This window comes from Vanessa atalanta, chromosome 23 (assembly GCF_905147765.1).
Source record: "Vanessa atalanta chromosome 23, ilVanAtal1.2, whole genome shotgun sequence".
Taxonomy (NCBI): domain Eukaryota; kingdom Metazoa; phylum Arthropoda; class Insecta; order Lepidoptera; family Nymphalidae; genus Vanessa; species Vanessa atalanta.
In genome coordinates, this window is record NC_061893.1 from 6,236,741 (window position 1) to 6,252,342 (window position 15,602).

At 30.9% G+C, this 15,602-nt stretch overlaps 1 protein-coding gene across 2 annotated transcripts in view; it reads right to left on the reverse strand.

The window, feature by feature from the left end:
- Positions 1 to 15,602, reverse strand: part of LOC125073197 (equilibrative nucleoside transporter 3) — a 36,326-nt gene that overhangs the window by 7,375 nt on the left and 13,349 nt on the right. The window contains exons 1-3 of one of the 2 annotated variants that reach the window (XM_047683925.1): positions 8,789 to 8,936; positions 7,831 to 7,941; positions 3,908 to 4,148 (exon numbers count right to left, since the gene is read on the reverse strand). In XM_047683925.1, the coding sequence (XP_047539881.1) occupies positions 3,908 to 4,140 (233 nt within the window). In that variant the 5' untranslated portion in view covers positions 4,141 to 4,148; positions 7,831 to 7,941; positions 8,789 to 8,936. Of the gene's footprint in view, positions 1 to 3,907; positions 4,149 to 7,830; positions 7,942 to 8,788; positions 8,937 to 15,602 lie in introns of those variants that run through there. The other variant, XM_047683924.1, reaches the window with a different exon arrangement.

Genomic DNA, 15,602 nt, shown 5'->3' on the forward strand with positions numbered 1-15,602 from the left:
GCGTCCATATAAACATAAGATCTATGATAAAAAACTTTTCTGCCTTAGAACAATGTATTAACTTATCTCAGAAATCAATCGATGTTGTTGTAGTAACTGAGGCAAATATCTCCGACTCATTAAGTCGTATGTATGGTTTGGATGGATTTGAAATGTACACAGAGTTGCGTAAGGCGCGCAGAGGTGGCGGTATAATTATATATATCAACAAAAAACATAAATATAGCATATCTAAATCACAAACAAAACACTTTGAATGTATTCTGGGCACTTTAGTTACACCGAACAGATACGTCGCTAATCTGTGTGCACTTTACCGCCCTCCAAACTTAAGTAAACATCTGTTTATTGAGGAACTCGAACAACTTATTAAAAACACTAAATTATCTAATGACTTGTTTTTGTTGGGAGATATAAACATTGACTTAAAAATAAATAATCCTGTCAAACATAAATATAACAATATGATGTACGGTTTGGGTCTGGTGTGTGGGATTTCAGATTATACACGTATTGGATTACGTAATAATAAAATAGTAAAATCATGCATAGACCACATATACGCGAGATCTCATTCACTAGACATATACACCTCGACGCTCGACACTGTACTGGCCGACCATCGAATGGTTGCCTTAGCATGTGTTGGCTCAACCGCTATACAGAATGATGATAAATATAAAACTATTTTAAATTATAAACATTTGCAACAGCTTTTAAACGATATCGATTGGACACCAATCGATCGTATGACATGCCCTGATGATATCTACATGTATATTAAAAATAAAATAAATAAATGCTATAACAACTCAAAAACTAAAATAAAAATAAAAAACAATCCAAATCGTTCATCCAATCATTGGATGAACAAAAGTATAATCAGAGCATGTAAATATAGAGATGAATTGTTTAAAAAATGGAAGAAAGATATAGGAAATGAAATATTAAAACTTAAATATAATAAAGCAAGAAATTTTGCAAATAAAATAATAAATATTACTAAAAATAACTATTATAAAAGCGAAATATATAAATATAAAAATGACTATAGAAAATTATGGCAAATAGTAAATAGATTAACTGGCAAAGTTAAAAACTCCTTGGATAAAATTATTATAAAAGCTTTTAACAAAAATAGCATCCCAATGAAGGATATTGCAAATAACTTTGCAATATCTTTTAAAAACAGTGTTAGAAATATTATACCCACATGTACAATACCATTACTAAAAATAAATGATTATGAAAGACATGTTAATATGTCATGTAGATTTAAAAAGGCTAGTGTGTATAATGTTTCTAATATTATTAAGTCACTTGACAATAACAAATCTCCAGGCATAGACAATATACGTGTCATAGATCTCAAAAAATTAAATGATAAAATTGCTCCAATAATAGCAAAATTGATTAATGACTGTATAACTGCAGGTAAGTATCCGAAAGATTTAAAATTTGGATTAGTCAGGCCTTTATTTAAAAAAGGTAAAAGTGATGACTACGAAAACTATCGACCTATTACAGTACTACCAACAATAGATAAAATAGTAGAAAAATATATTTGTCAACAAATACAATGTTTTTATAAAGAGAATAATATTTTATCTCATAAGCAATTTGGTTTTCAACCGAAAAAGAGTACCACGCAGTTATTATCTAAATTTACCGACTCTGTCAATAAGCATTTAAATGATAAAAAACATGTAATAGTTGTATTTATAGATTATAGTAAGGCTTTTGACACGCTCAGACATACTGTTTTAATGCAAAAGCTCGAAAATAATGGAATTAGAGGACCTTTGTTTAAATGGTGTCAAAACTATTTAAAAGACAGAGCATACAGTGTTAAAATCGGTGAATCGCTTAGTGATGAAGTATACGTCTCACACGGAACGGCACAAGGATCGGTACTAGGACCATTGCACTACATAACGTACGTCAATGATTTAGAAAATGCTATTAAAAGCTGTGAAATGTATCAGTTTGCAGACGACACATGTCTCCTGTCAGCGCACAATAACATAGACGAAGCATTAAAACAAATTCAATCGGATTTTGACGTACTTACGAAGTGGTCACATGATGTAGGTCTTGTAATAAATGTCACAAAGACAAATTCTATGTACATTAGTTCAAGTCACAACAGATATAATGGTAGTTTAAAGATCATTGCCCATAGTCATACATGTTTACACAGAAATAGTAATAATTATTGTAAATGTCCCTCATTAGATATGGTCCAAAACCAGCGATATCTTGGTTTAATTATTGATAACCGTCTTAAATGGAAAGACCATATAAATAGTGTCTGTGATAAGTTACGAGCCCTTTTAGCAAAATTTAGTCTATTACGTAATAAAATTCCATATTCAATTTTATTGATGTTGTATAAAACTCTCGGCGAATCTATAATTTCATACGGACTCAGCAGCTATGGTTTAACAGGGAGAACACATATTAATCAAATTTATCAACTGCAGCTAAGATTGTTAAAAACAATTGTACCAAAAAAAATTAAAGACTTATATAAAACTAATTATCACAACTTATTTATTTATTGCAAGGTAATGCCAGTTAATATTAAAATTGAGTTCATGCTACTAACAGACCAATATTTTAATTTTAATGTAAATCAAACAATAAATACTAATAATTATAACATGCAATTAAGAAATGTCAGTAATCAAAAATTAAATATTCCTAAATACAATAATAACTACGGCAAGCGAGTATTGGAATATGTTATTCCTACTTTAATTAATAAAATCCCTAATGATATAAAAAAACAATTAAACATAAAAAATTATAAAAACAAATTAAAAAAATTCTATGTGGAACATGCTGTATAGTGTAGCTATTCAAATTGTAAATTCCTGGAACTAGTTCAGTGCGCGAGCGTCGACCATTATTACAAAGCTATTATTTTAGTTCTACCCTCAATTTTGTATTTCTGTTACACTTATTATTTTTACTCATACTCATTGTTAATTCGTTATCATTTTAATATGTTGTTATCGTCTTTTGAATCCGCGGTGCGCAGGAAAACCGTCTGTGGTTTTTGTTGTACCGTTTTGTGTATTATTAATGTATTGTTCTTTTGGTTTAATAAATAAATAAAAAAATAAAAATAAAATATACTTAATATTAATTTGTAGCAAAACTTAGGTGCTCACAAACCTACGGAGGTTCGCAAGTGTTTTAGTTAAGCATTTTTTTACCCACATTGAAAATGTGATTATTAGATTTTTTCTGAAAAACCACTGCGTTGGATAGTGGGATAATTTGCAGATATATACAATTTATTAATAACTGAAAACAAATAAAAAAACAAACAAGAAGGCAATTAAATGTATATAACACTAACGGTACTGTTAACAAAACAAAATATTAAATTGAAATAGTTTGTAAAAAAATATATTCGATCTATTTTAAATCTTCCAAGAAAATATGGACGGATGTCGATAAACGGCGACACTATTTTTCTAGATTAAAATAAATAGGTAAGTATCTCTTATGGTAAAAGAAGCCTAATCAAACTCTCCGCTCACTTACATACTCTCTTTTTTAAAACATATAGGATTCCTCACGATGTTTCCTTCTTTAGCGGTAAAAACAATTTCCCACAGTGCACGAAATAAATTACGAACATAAATCGAGCTCTTAAAAAATTCAGAGATAGACGCATCGCATCTTAGATAACGATCTTTTTCCTATTAGGATGGTCCAAGGATCGTTCAAGCTTTTCTTATAATATTTTTTGACAACTATGATAAATTTTATAGAAAGAAATTAAGACATACTACAAAGTATAGTTATTAATTAATTGTATTTTTATTGTAATAATTGTACTTTAATTGCTGATAAGAAGTAATCGCTAAAAATGGTAAAAGAAGCATCAACTCACCCAATTTTAACAAATATATTGAACCAGCTAAAAAGAAGATTAGGCACTTGGCTAGCCCATCCCACGTACGGCATGAAGTCATCCGCTAATGTCGGTGCGTTCAACAGCTTATAGTTGACGAAGTAATTCTTCGCTGTTATGAACATGTTCCATGCTGTTAGGGTCCCCAGGCCGTGGAGCATCAGCGTGAAAAAGATCAAGTTCCATTTATCCTTTGGGGGCGCCAAATCCATGGCAATACCTGAAATATGTTGAAATATATATATAATTCCAAATATTTTTATACCATTGGCGATTTTACTCCTTACGACTATGACTATGTCTATTAACACTCAATCTGAACTAAAATGCAACACTTAAGAAACTTGCAAAAGAACATCGTTTTTCTTAGAGATTTTTCGCGAAATTTAAATTTTGAGGAATGATCTTCCGATCTGAGACGTCGACCCATCATACCGGTTTTTTATTCTTTTAAGCACACTAGAACAAGCTAGTATGATTGGATAAATTTTGATGACAGACCTGATTGAAATAAAATATACGTTAATCTACATCAGTCATCTACGCCGAATCATACCTATTGAATGTTCCTAGTCAAAATCTGTCAGAATCTGACAAATCTCATTACTAAAAGTCTCATCGCTAGTATACAAAAAAAAAAACAATTTTAATAATATACAACAATATCCGTTTAAATTAATTTAAACATTGGAAGCAAATAATACACCAAAACCATATCCAAACATAAATTCATATAAAAATTCAAACTACGAGTATTAGGTCATCTTGTCGCAATACTTAGGTGCACACAAATTTACTAAGAAAACCTGCGTGTGTTTTAGTAAAGCTATTATTTACCCATTATGATGATGTGACAACAGTCTTGTTAAACTGGTGGAGCCACTGCGTTGGTAATGGGAACTTCGTTTTAATTGGTTACGCTTGTCTGATCTTATTTTATTACACATTACAATATACTTTTCAATAAACTTAATTGAAACTGTAGTATATTAATCTTTATTTATTTCATTGCGTTCTTGTTCAGTTACTAATGTTTTTCCAGTATTCAGACGATTGGTTATAAAATTCTAAGACATCAATTGTCACGTCATGAGTAACGTCAATAAGTAATCAATTAATTAAAGATGAACTATCACTACTGCTGTTGGTTATAAAATATAATCTGTGTTATGAAGAAGAATATACTTTTCCAATGACATACTTATCCGAAATCTGCGACGACCAAGCGAGAAAATAAAAAAAAATAATAACAATTTATTTAAGCAGAAAAAAAAATGTCTTATTCGTACTCAGATGAGAACAGCAAAAATCTAATTATCAAAGAGTTTATTTCTTTCAATAGCCGACGAACTTCGCAATCTAATCAAAAATAATAAATCAAGCATCTTCTAGAAGTAAGTCTTGTAACGAGGTAATATTCGTCGGCAACTTTGATCATATACGTAGTACCTAATACATTTAGTTTACTAGTTTCACGATACTAACAAAACTGACGGACATTCAGTGCGAAGAATAAAATTTCAGCTAAGCTCGGGTCAGTGAAAATGGTTTAAAATTCAGATGCAAAATTTAACTTACATTTGTGGTGGACATTTACCACGTGAAGTTAAACAAAAACTTGTAAAAGCGTAAATGGATTCTGGACATCATCTTTATGAATGTATTTAAGTAGATTGAAAATTTGAAACCAAATGCAATAAAATGTTTAGGACAAAAGCCTTTCAAATAAACAAAATTTGGTATTTCTTATACAAAATTCGTTATGGTTTTTCTGATAAAAATACTTTAAATAGTCCATTTATTGGGTAAGGTAAGGTAAGTGTAATCCATCACGCTTCAACTCAAGAAACCAAACGGAACAGCTAGTATATAATAAATTATGAATTCATGTAATACCCAAAACGACGGTTCTCGAATAACTAGAAATTTATTGTCCAAGCATGGCGCGTAATGTAACATTTTTCACTGCAATGCGTGAACTTGCGGCCATTCTGCCGCAAAAATTGCTATACGGCTAAAAGTTTCTAAATTAAACGTTCCAGCCCGGCCCCTATTTTTACGCGGCCACATTATAACTTATCCTTTTGCCGCACGAAACTGTAAATCACTACAACGTATGTTTAAAATCGGTTAATTCTAGTTTTGTGCAAGTCCCTCTTGGTTGGTACCACCCACTCATCACGTATTCTAGCGCCATACATAGTATTGTTGTTATTATATACTCCGGTATGAAAGGCAAGATAACTCCTTAGTTCCCAATGTTGGTGGCGCATTTACGAGGGAAGAGATGGATATTATTTTTCACAGTACCAATGTCTTTGGGCGGTGATGACCTACCAATATTATATACAATAAAACTAAGACAAATTGCTGTTGTAATTGAGATTAATATAATTAACATTGACCATCCAATATAATGTCTAGTTTTTCTTGCGGCTTCCCATGTAATTGTAAATAACCTTCTACAAAGATATCCTAAAATATATATACAACATTAAAAAAAATATATCAAAGATAGCAAATTCGTTTATATGTTGAATGAAAAACCAGTCTAACAATGTGATTATAACAAATTTTTCAATAACCTCGTGATAGTAGTGGTTATACATAACGATATACATTTTAAAATGTATGAGTAACACACTGAATTGTACGTGTTATCATATCCTTCCGTTTATTCGTATTACAAATTAACAAAATCGTTCGTGCTAATACGATTAACATAGTCTTTCAACACTTCTCTTTGATAAACGGAATCTAAATAAAGCTCAACGCGTGGGTTTTTGAATATTGATGCACAACTACATGCAAACATATATATATTTTAATCATCATATTACGTGCCCTTTAATCACGATATTGATAATCAGTATAATCTATGGTTCTATAATAAATTTGCTTCGTTTTTTTTAATAGAGATACTTGATTGATGATTTACTTCTTTAATGGTAAGGCAAATATTTAATAACCATTTTGCGCTACCACGTACCATATTAATTTACGTTAACAATGCCCTACACAGTATAGAATTTGAGTTATGTCCTTGTTATTAAACTGGCTCACTCTCTTAACATACCTTTGTGAAACAAAGCTTTGTTATTTAACGGTGGGAGAACAAATTAGTGATAATTTATTTTAATTTAAATTTAATATTTATCTTTGTTAGATTAAGTTTTTTTTGTATATTATACCTGAACCATACAGCCTCTAACTGTCCAATAAGATATTGACACTTTAAAGTTAATTCCAAAAAACGTGTTTATTTACATATGTGCATATAAAATGTATTATTTACATGTTTATGAATATGTTTGCATTTATTATAATTCATTTTATGGACAGAAACAGAATAGACAGAACTTCATACTGATAATTTTATACGAATCGAAATACTTTTAAGAAAAAATATCTCAATTTCTTCATTTAGAATTTAAATTTATTGAATATTTTGCTCTAATGTTACTACCAGTCTGCTTTTATTAAATCGCTATAAAGTCGTTTCAAACTTCAAACAATGAAACAAAGATCAATGGACTTAATTCGATACAGAGAATAAACCACACTGTTGGTTCGGTTCAGAAATTAACCACAAATAATTCGACGTAGCTAAAACCATTGTACGTCCAAGAACGATTTCCTAAAAAATATTTCCAGCAAAATAGAAAAGTATAGTAATTGTAAATTTGACCACCATTTTTAATAGGTTTTCTTTTATATTATTTTACTAGGTTTTCTTTACTTAGTAATGTGTGCGCATCTGAATTTAAATAATTCGCAAACAATTTGGTGCTAGAAACATAAAAAAAACATCTCAAGCAACAGACGAATATACGTTGTTATAAATTATACCAAGAGCCTTTTCGGTACCATTTTTTTCCACGTATTTATCTGCGGATGATTACCTTTTAAGTTGAGCGTGTCATTGGGCAGGTTAGAACCTTCCCACGCGGGCGTCAACTTCACTGGCTCGTTGCGTAGGAAAGGCGCCTTCTCGCCCTCGCTAACATCCCAACCTGCAAACAAGAATTTATATTTAAAATCCTGCATACCTAACATATTTAGATAAGATGTTTGATGAACATATTTAATAAAATGTCCTATAGGCAGTGCTAGTTGCAAAAATATACTACAATATAATTAATCAAAATATCTCTCAGGTTTTGGTTCTTTCAATATAGAAGGACGATTTTGAATTAGAATTATAAAGCGTAGTGGGCAAATATTTTACGTTAAATAATACAGCGATAAAATAACATGTCAGAATAAGCCTACGTCCACAATAAGGCTTTAATAAATAGGACAAATGCCGCGACCAGATGCTGCTACTCTAAGAAAAGCTTTCTCGAGACATTATTCTGTGCCGAGCACATTATAAATTCAATAAAGAGTATACAAGTGAATTGAGTTTAGGCAGAGATAAGATCATGGCGAGTAATGTTATAAGGCAAGTCTACCGACCGACTACAAAGCTTATACGCTACCAAACGTTACGTCAAAGACTACATTTCGGACGCTTGAAATTCCGATAACTCACTCTTCACATTCCACGACAGCCTCGAGTCAAAATTTATGAACTGAACAAAATTTTAAAATATAATAAAAACAAAAAACCCCTAAGAGATACGGAACCCAAATAACCTTACTTACATATTGTAATTGTAGTTGAAATAAAAAATTAAATAAGAATACAATTGTTAATTGTTTGTTAGTTATCAGTTTAGGTTTGGCTTTGTTTTATGTAAAGTTCAAATACGATAACCTTACTGTGACATTTATTGTACTGGTATTGCCAATGTGGCGAAATATAAAATGATAACAATTAATAAACAGTTCTTAATTATTTAAAAAAATAAAGCTTACTTTATATTTTAAGATTGTTTTTTTCCTTAATATCAACGCGTAGTCTTAACAACGATATTCGTATCAGGTAAAATAATTATTTTTCACGAGTCAAATACATCAATTAAGTCGCACAACTTTTCCATAGGAAATTCCATTTTATTATACCGTCCAATTTCGATCCACCAACAATGGGGTATTATCGCAGTAAACCTTTTATATTTATCGCCTATTAATTGGTACACTCGAGTTCAGTCGCCAGAGTTCAGAACGTCGTCAATACAAAATGGCCTAACTCATTATGGCGCCATACTATTTTCATAAAAATAAAAGAAAGTGCAATTTCATCAGCGAACATTAAATGATCGACTTTTTAAAAGCTATTTATTTCGCTTGCCATTAATAATAAAAAATAAAAAAGTAAATCAGAAGAGAGCGAGTACATAAACTCAAACGATAAAATGGTAAAACTGTCGCTAGTTACGGCTCCGGAGTACGAGTTACGGCTGAGACATAACCACCTAACACCCCTTGCATGAAAACGTGGTAATAAGTCGGTGAGTTTCTAAACTCTCGCTCTGGGATAAAATTTTATAACGAACTTAGGTAAGTTATTGAAAATACTAAATTATACACTGGTTATTACTTCATATACGACCAAATCGGTCAGTCATCCGAGCAAAGTATAAAATTTAATTGACTGGGTTCAAAGTATGTATACACATTAAATAAATCTAGTGTTAAAAACTTCCCCATTCATTATTAATTTCGAATCGAATACGAAATTTAATAAGACACGGTACTCAATTAAGAGTAATAAGGAAATTTTTTTTATTTCAGTCATCATAATCAGCCTGTCTTAGTCCACTCTTGGACATGGGCTCTTGGGAGACCTAAGCCCGATCTTCGGACTTATTTCAGTGAACAGAATATAAAAACACTGATTAATTGGTTGTAAGTATTATAAAGTTTTTACAACCTAAGGATTACTTAAGCGATCCAATGAAATTTATCACAAATTAATTATTGATACAATAATTTAACGCAAAACTTATCAAAGGCAGTCTATTTATCATACTTTTTGATGACTAAAAGTGTACCAAATCCCCTATAAATTAACGATGGCTGTAAATATGGATGGTTATTCCAAATACAAATTTATCCTATAAGCAGTATAAAACGCCGAGGTTACAAATATTCAGCATTTTCCACGTTACAGCAATTCTAAATATTTACCCACAGCGACACATTTTCACATATACAATTTACAGACGCGCGAGACGTGTGGAGCTTATAATATGAATTATGTTCACTACAGTTATTTTCTACAATCTTTTTCCTAAAATGGTAGTTGATGGATCCATACTTATGTATATGGTCTTATTTTTTTCCAAAAGATAAGGGGTTAGAAGTATAATCAATTTCGTACTCTATCAATACGCTGCCAATCGATGCCAATGAAATAATGACAGTGATTGTTGATTGCCTTTTTGTGAGCATTTGTTTTTCAAACAGCACGTACGTTATGGAAATAAATTCAATAGTTATTGCAATTATTCAAATAGTCATAAATGTCAACCTGTGGCAATAATGACTATTCAAAATTATTCGTCAAATGCAAGGCTGTATAGCGTAACGCATATGCCTATAAAAACAAAGTTTGTCATACCGAAAAAAAACGGCACGTTTGAATTTATTTCACGTATAACTTTCAGTTAAAAATTTTAAATTTACAAGCAACGAGTTGACCAAAGTGAAAACTATTTGGATGTTCCCAGAGCAGTTCTCTGTAACATAATTATATTGCACATACTAAGGCAAATTTACACACGAAGCAAATTGGCGTAATTGAATCTTGGACTGTAATATGACAAATGTAGTCAGTTCATCAATTGAAGTCATCTTACAAAGTTTATGTTACGCTGATAAATTAATATTGTGTTATTTGTTCAACCTGATATGTGATATGCTGTTATTGTCAGAGATATATCTGCATTCACACACTTTTAAATAACATAAAGTATTCACCTATCGAGTTTTTTGACATTCAATCCTTATCCATAAATAGAAGTAATTTAGGTATGAGTCAAGAACATATATACATATTCTTAATAGTCGTGCAAGGATTTAAAAATGAAAAATATATAAAAAAAAAAATTGCTGTACATAAATGGGATAACTATAAGAAAAATACATAAGTATAAGTTTCGGTAGATAAGTAGGCATTCCTGTACTGTTACTTTATTAAAAGTTTTAAAGAGACTGGATCATTGTAAGGTCATTGAGCAATAAGCTAGATCAGTTCGGATCCATAACACAACAGCCACTGTAAATCAAAACGATCGTAAAGAATTTACAGGCCATTCTGAACATTATTTTTTAAAAGTGAAATTGTCTAATTTAATATGACCCTGCTTTCAACAAAACAGCGCTTTATCGCATAAAAATCTAGAAAACAACCGCATTAATCGCAAAAAAATTCAATGATCAGAATAATTTCAAGAAACTCTTGAAGCGTATTGGCGTCCAAGATCGTGCGATTTGACCCTGCTGGATTTACTTTGAAACTGCTTGAAATGTAAAGTATATGTTAATGCTTCACGAACAATTCAAGACCTTAAACGCAACATTCAAGCTGAAATTGAGGCCATAGATCGGCTATCATTGCAGAAAGTCATTGAAAATTGCGATATTCGAACAATAAAAAACCGTAAGAAATTGTGATGGACATTTGAATGAAATGATTGTACATTTTTTCTACATAAATTGCATAAATTTACGTTTAATTTTCACTAAAGAATTAATTCACCTGGCAAAATTATGTGTTTTATGTTAAATATAAAAACTCCAGATTAGATGGCCATCTCGTTATCAAAGTTTTTAAATGTATAACAAGCCTGTATCACAACACCTCAGAGGAGAGCGTAACTTCAGAGTGATGCAAAAGATACATCTTTAAAATTCTTTAAACGTAGCTAAGCTAAAACAACAGACTCAACGGAGCATAAAGTAAACATCTCCAAGCTCGTTCTGAAAGAATTATTTCTTTTTTCATTATCTCTGTAAAGTTGAGCAATGCATTTGCTACGTGGAAACGGTTATTGACCTTTCGTATTTTCTATTAAGATTAATTGGTCTTGTCTTTCTTCTTGATTCAGATTCATCAGATTTATACTCAATTTGATTGTAATCAATTTTTCAACTATCCTTCGGGTAGAGTTCTCAAAACATATGTTAGTAAGGACTAGTTAATATTCTACCGCTAAACAGCAATGCTTAGTAGTTTTCTGGTTTGAAATGTGATGGACCAGTGTAACTACAGGCACAAGGGCCATAACGTTTTTGGTTCCGGTTGGTGGCTATGTACGGATCACCATCGTTAATATTTCGGGCAAGTCTACCTAACAGCTCTAAAATATGCTATTCGCACTACAATCATACCAGATTCTAAATCTATTGATGACTGAACGTTACTTAATAATGGCAATAGTAATTGCAACATCGTTACTACACGTGTGCAAATACATCTACAGAACATTAATGGCCCACGTTAGTCTTAGTCTTCGTTGTATATGGTTTGGTACAACATTGGACAAAACTGCTGATATATATTTAAAAGTATTTGCTTGTTCGAAATACAAACAGCACTCCAAACCATTTCCGTTGGAAGCTTCTCACGATACGTAACTGTTTGCGAAATACCACTTGAATTATACGTTTCGGGTTTAAGAGATATCTTTAATTTTATTTAAACAAGTCGCCGAGCTCCGTTCTTCGTTTGTGTAATCGTTGAATATGGAAATACGATGCCTATCCCTTGAAAATTCTATTATTTCTCTGAATAAATAGTTATCATTTATAATACGGAGTATTATGAACTGTCGATTTCACTCACTTAAATACGTCCGGTAGTTTTCTAGAAACGTGCGCAGACTGAGACATTTTTATTTGTTTAAAATATTACGTAATAAATACAGTCACAAAACATTTTCTCAAAATTCTACACAAAATTGTACACCATACATTGCACAGATAAAACAATAACATTATAACAGCAATTTTAACGCAAGCTTATTTATTTTTTTATGTTCGTTTAACTAGAACTTGGTCAGCTTGATAAGTAAGATAAGTTTACCAACTAAATAGTCCTAATACATAATTATTATTTGGTGCTATAAAAATAATATCAATTGATCTATTCTGTTATTTTTGCCGCTCAATTTAATGTAACCAAACCGTTTATATCTAAAAAAAACATTAAATTAGCGGACCGTTTAAATGACAGCCATTTACAAAGGCGATGATGACGTCATTATGCACATTCATACACACAGCCATTCAAATACAGTTACATCCTTCTTAAAGTCCATTGATTTTTAAATGATTTTAAACTGTCATGAACGTTGGACGATCCTTTTGACAGTGGTAGCATCACACAATGCAAATAAAAGGAACTCGTATATGGTTCAACAGTCTAACGATTAAATGATACAGAGTGATTGACCTGTGAGCGTCGACCCGAAGAGCCAATGAGCGCATATTGTTTAAATATTGTATTATAATTAAATGAACATTCAATAGGAGTGAATTTAGTTCAAATACCGATTCCCTTTATCGCTTCAATAGATTTAACCAACACTCAAAATTATTGCAAAGAAATTCATTCAAAATTTGTACGACCTATTTACAAAGATATAAACATATCCAACCTTCTTGTATGCTTCACATTATTCGGACTTTTTTCTTAATGCAATAAAATTATATATATCCACCTTGGGCGATCATTAGTGGACCTAAAAATAGTTAAATTTGATTAGCCTTCGTAAGAAATCCATCCAATTATCTTATATGTATATAACAATATATAAAATGTATCGCCATTTTTTTAAGGAACACCAGTTTTTAGCATTTCGAAGATATAATTTTTAAAAAGTACAAATAAATATGGCATATTCTATTCTTAAAGACATACAAACTATAAAAGAGTTTTGATTTCGTCTATTTTTTTTTTTTTCATACACAAATTTAATGGTATATATATATATATATATATATATATACGATGTATCTTCTCAGTAAAATCTACATTCTGAACCAGTGGTAGCTTCACTTATATTTTCGAAAATGACGAAAACGAATCTGCTTGCTTCTCAGACGAAAGCATAGCGGTCAAATAGTAGCCGAGCCCTGAACCGCGGTCGCTTTAAATATCTGAGTCACTCCGGAATGTAAATATTGTTGTAGATGTATCTTTTGTTCTGCGTCAGCGATTATAAATATTAAATTACAATTGATTACGATTCTATTTACGATGTTAGCTAAATAGCACGTTATTTACTGATGTGATTACGAATAATAATTAACTAATTAACATCTGCGTATTGATTACTTATTTAATAATATACACACATATTTTTAAAAGGACTGACTTTTTCTTCAAACTTTTCTGATATATAACATTACTACAGATTTACAACAAAAATTGATAGACTTAGATATTCGCATGTAGTTTTTATTCTAACACTTAACATTCATAACAATTTGTATTATTAAATTCAAGTTTGAAGGGTGCTGGGTTGTTAGCGTGCTAGTGTTACTACAAGCCCAAGGTTCATAACATAATAGATCTGCGAGTGGTTTATACTCTTTGCGATGCCAAAATCTATGGGCGAAGATGACTGCTGTTTTATATAAAACTGACAAAGTTTAGCAGACATTGTATTATATAATATATACGATAACTTTCATTGTAATCATTCAACCGGTATCGATACCTACTAATCTCATACAGACAGACATTTACCCAGACAACGTCCATTTTAATATGTATATGTTACTGTAAAAGCTCGAACTACGGTAAATCTTAAGATTTTCCAGTAAAACCTATGATTTACCGATTATGAATGGTAAATGTCCATAAAATTTTGGGATTCGAACTTTTACCATCATTCACTTGGTAAATTTGGCATTGCATTTACAGGAAAATCTTAAGATTTACCTTGGTATAAATAATAATAAATAAATAAAATCAATAACACAAAAAAACAGACTTCTTCGAAACTCGGCTCTTAATTACTGCGACAGTATATAAAGATCGTAAGTACAAATCATGACCGCCTGGAATGACCGCAAGAATGCGAGGAGCATTTCCCCGTTGAATCTTTTCCATTCCAGGCGAATAATGAATAAGCATACCTGTCACCAACGGAGACAGTAAGACGGGTCATTAGGTGTTTAAAAATAAAACAATGTCAGTTAACCTTTAATTACAACGAATGTTGTATATTTAATTGATTTCGCAGATTGTTTTTTTTTTAATAGTCTTCTACTGTGTTGAATAACTTATTCGTAGATATAACTTAAAAAAGACAAGTGATGTTAATCAAAACAAACTATTAACTATTGTTTATTTAAGTAGGCTCATAGAAGCACTTTTGAACTACCACCGGTTCGTAAAGTAGATTCTACCGTGATTACAAGAACCGGCAAGAGATTCAATAGTTACTCTTTTCCACCATTTTAATTGCAGAGCATGTCAGTAAACAATATTTTTTTTTTTATATATCCTGCCTAGAAGTTAATAAAAAGTCCACGCCTATTTTTTATAAGAGCTTTAAATATATATACATATATATTAAGTAATTTGAAGATAAATACAGGATGGTATATAAACATTAATACGGTTATAATAACGATGAACAAAAAAACGCCAACATTCACAAAGTGATAATTGCACAAAAGTAAAATAAAGTCGCCTTTTTATGTATTCAAGAGTTCAAATTAGTTTTATATTTTATAACATATAATGTACTTGAATGTACTGTAAATAAAATAT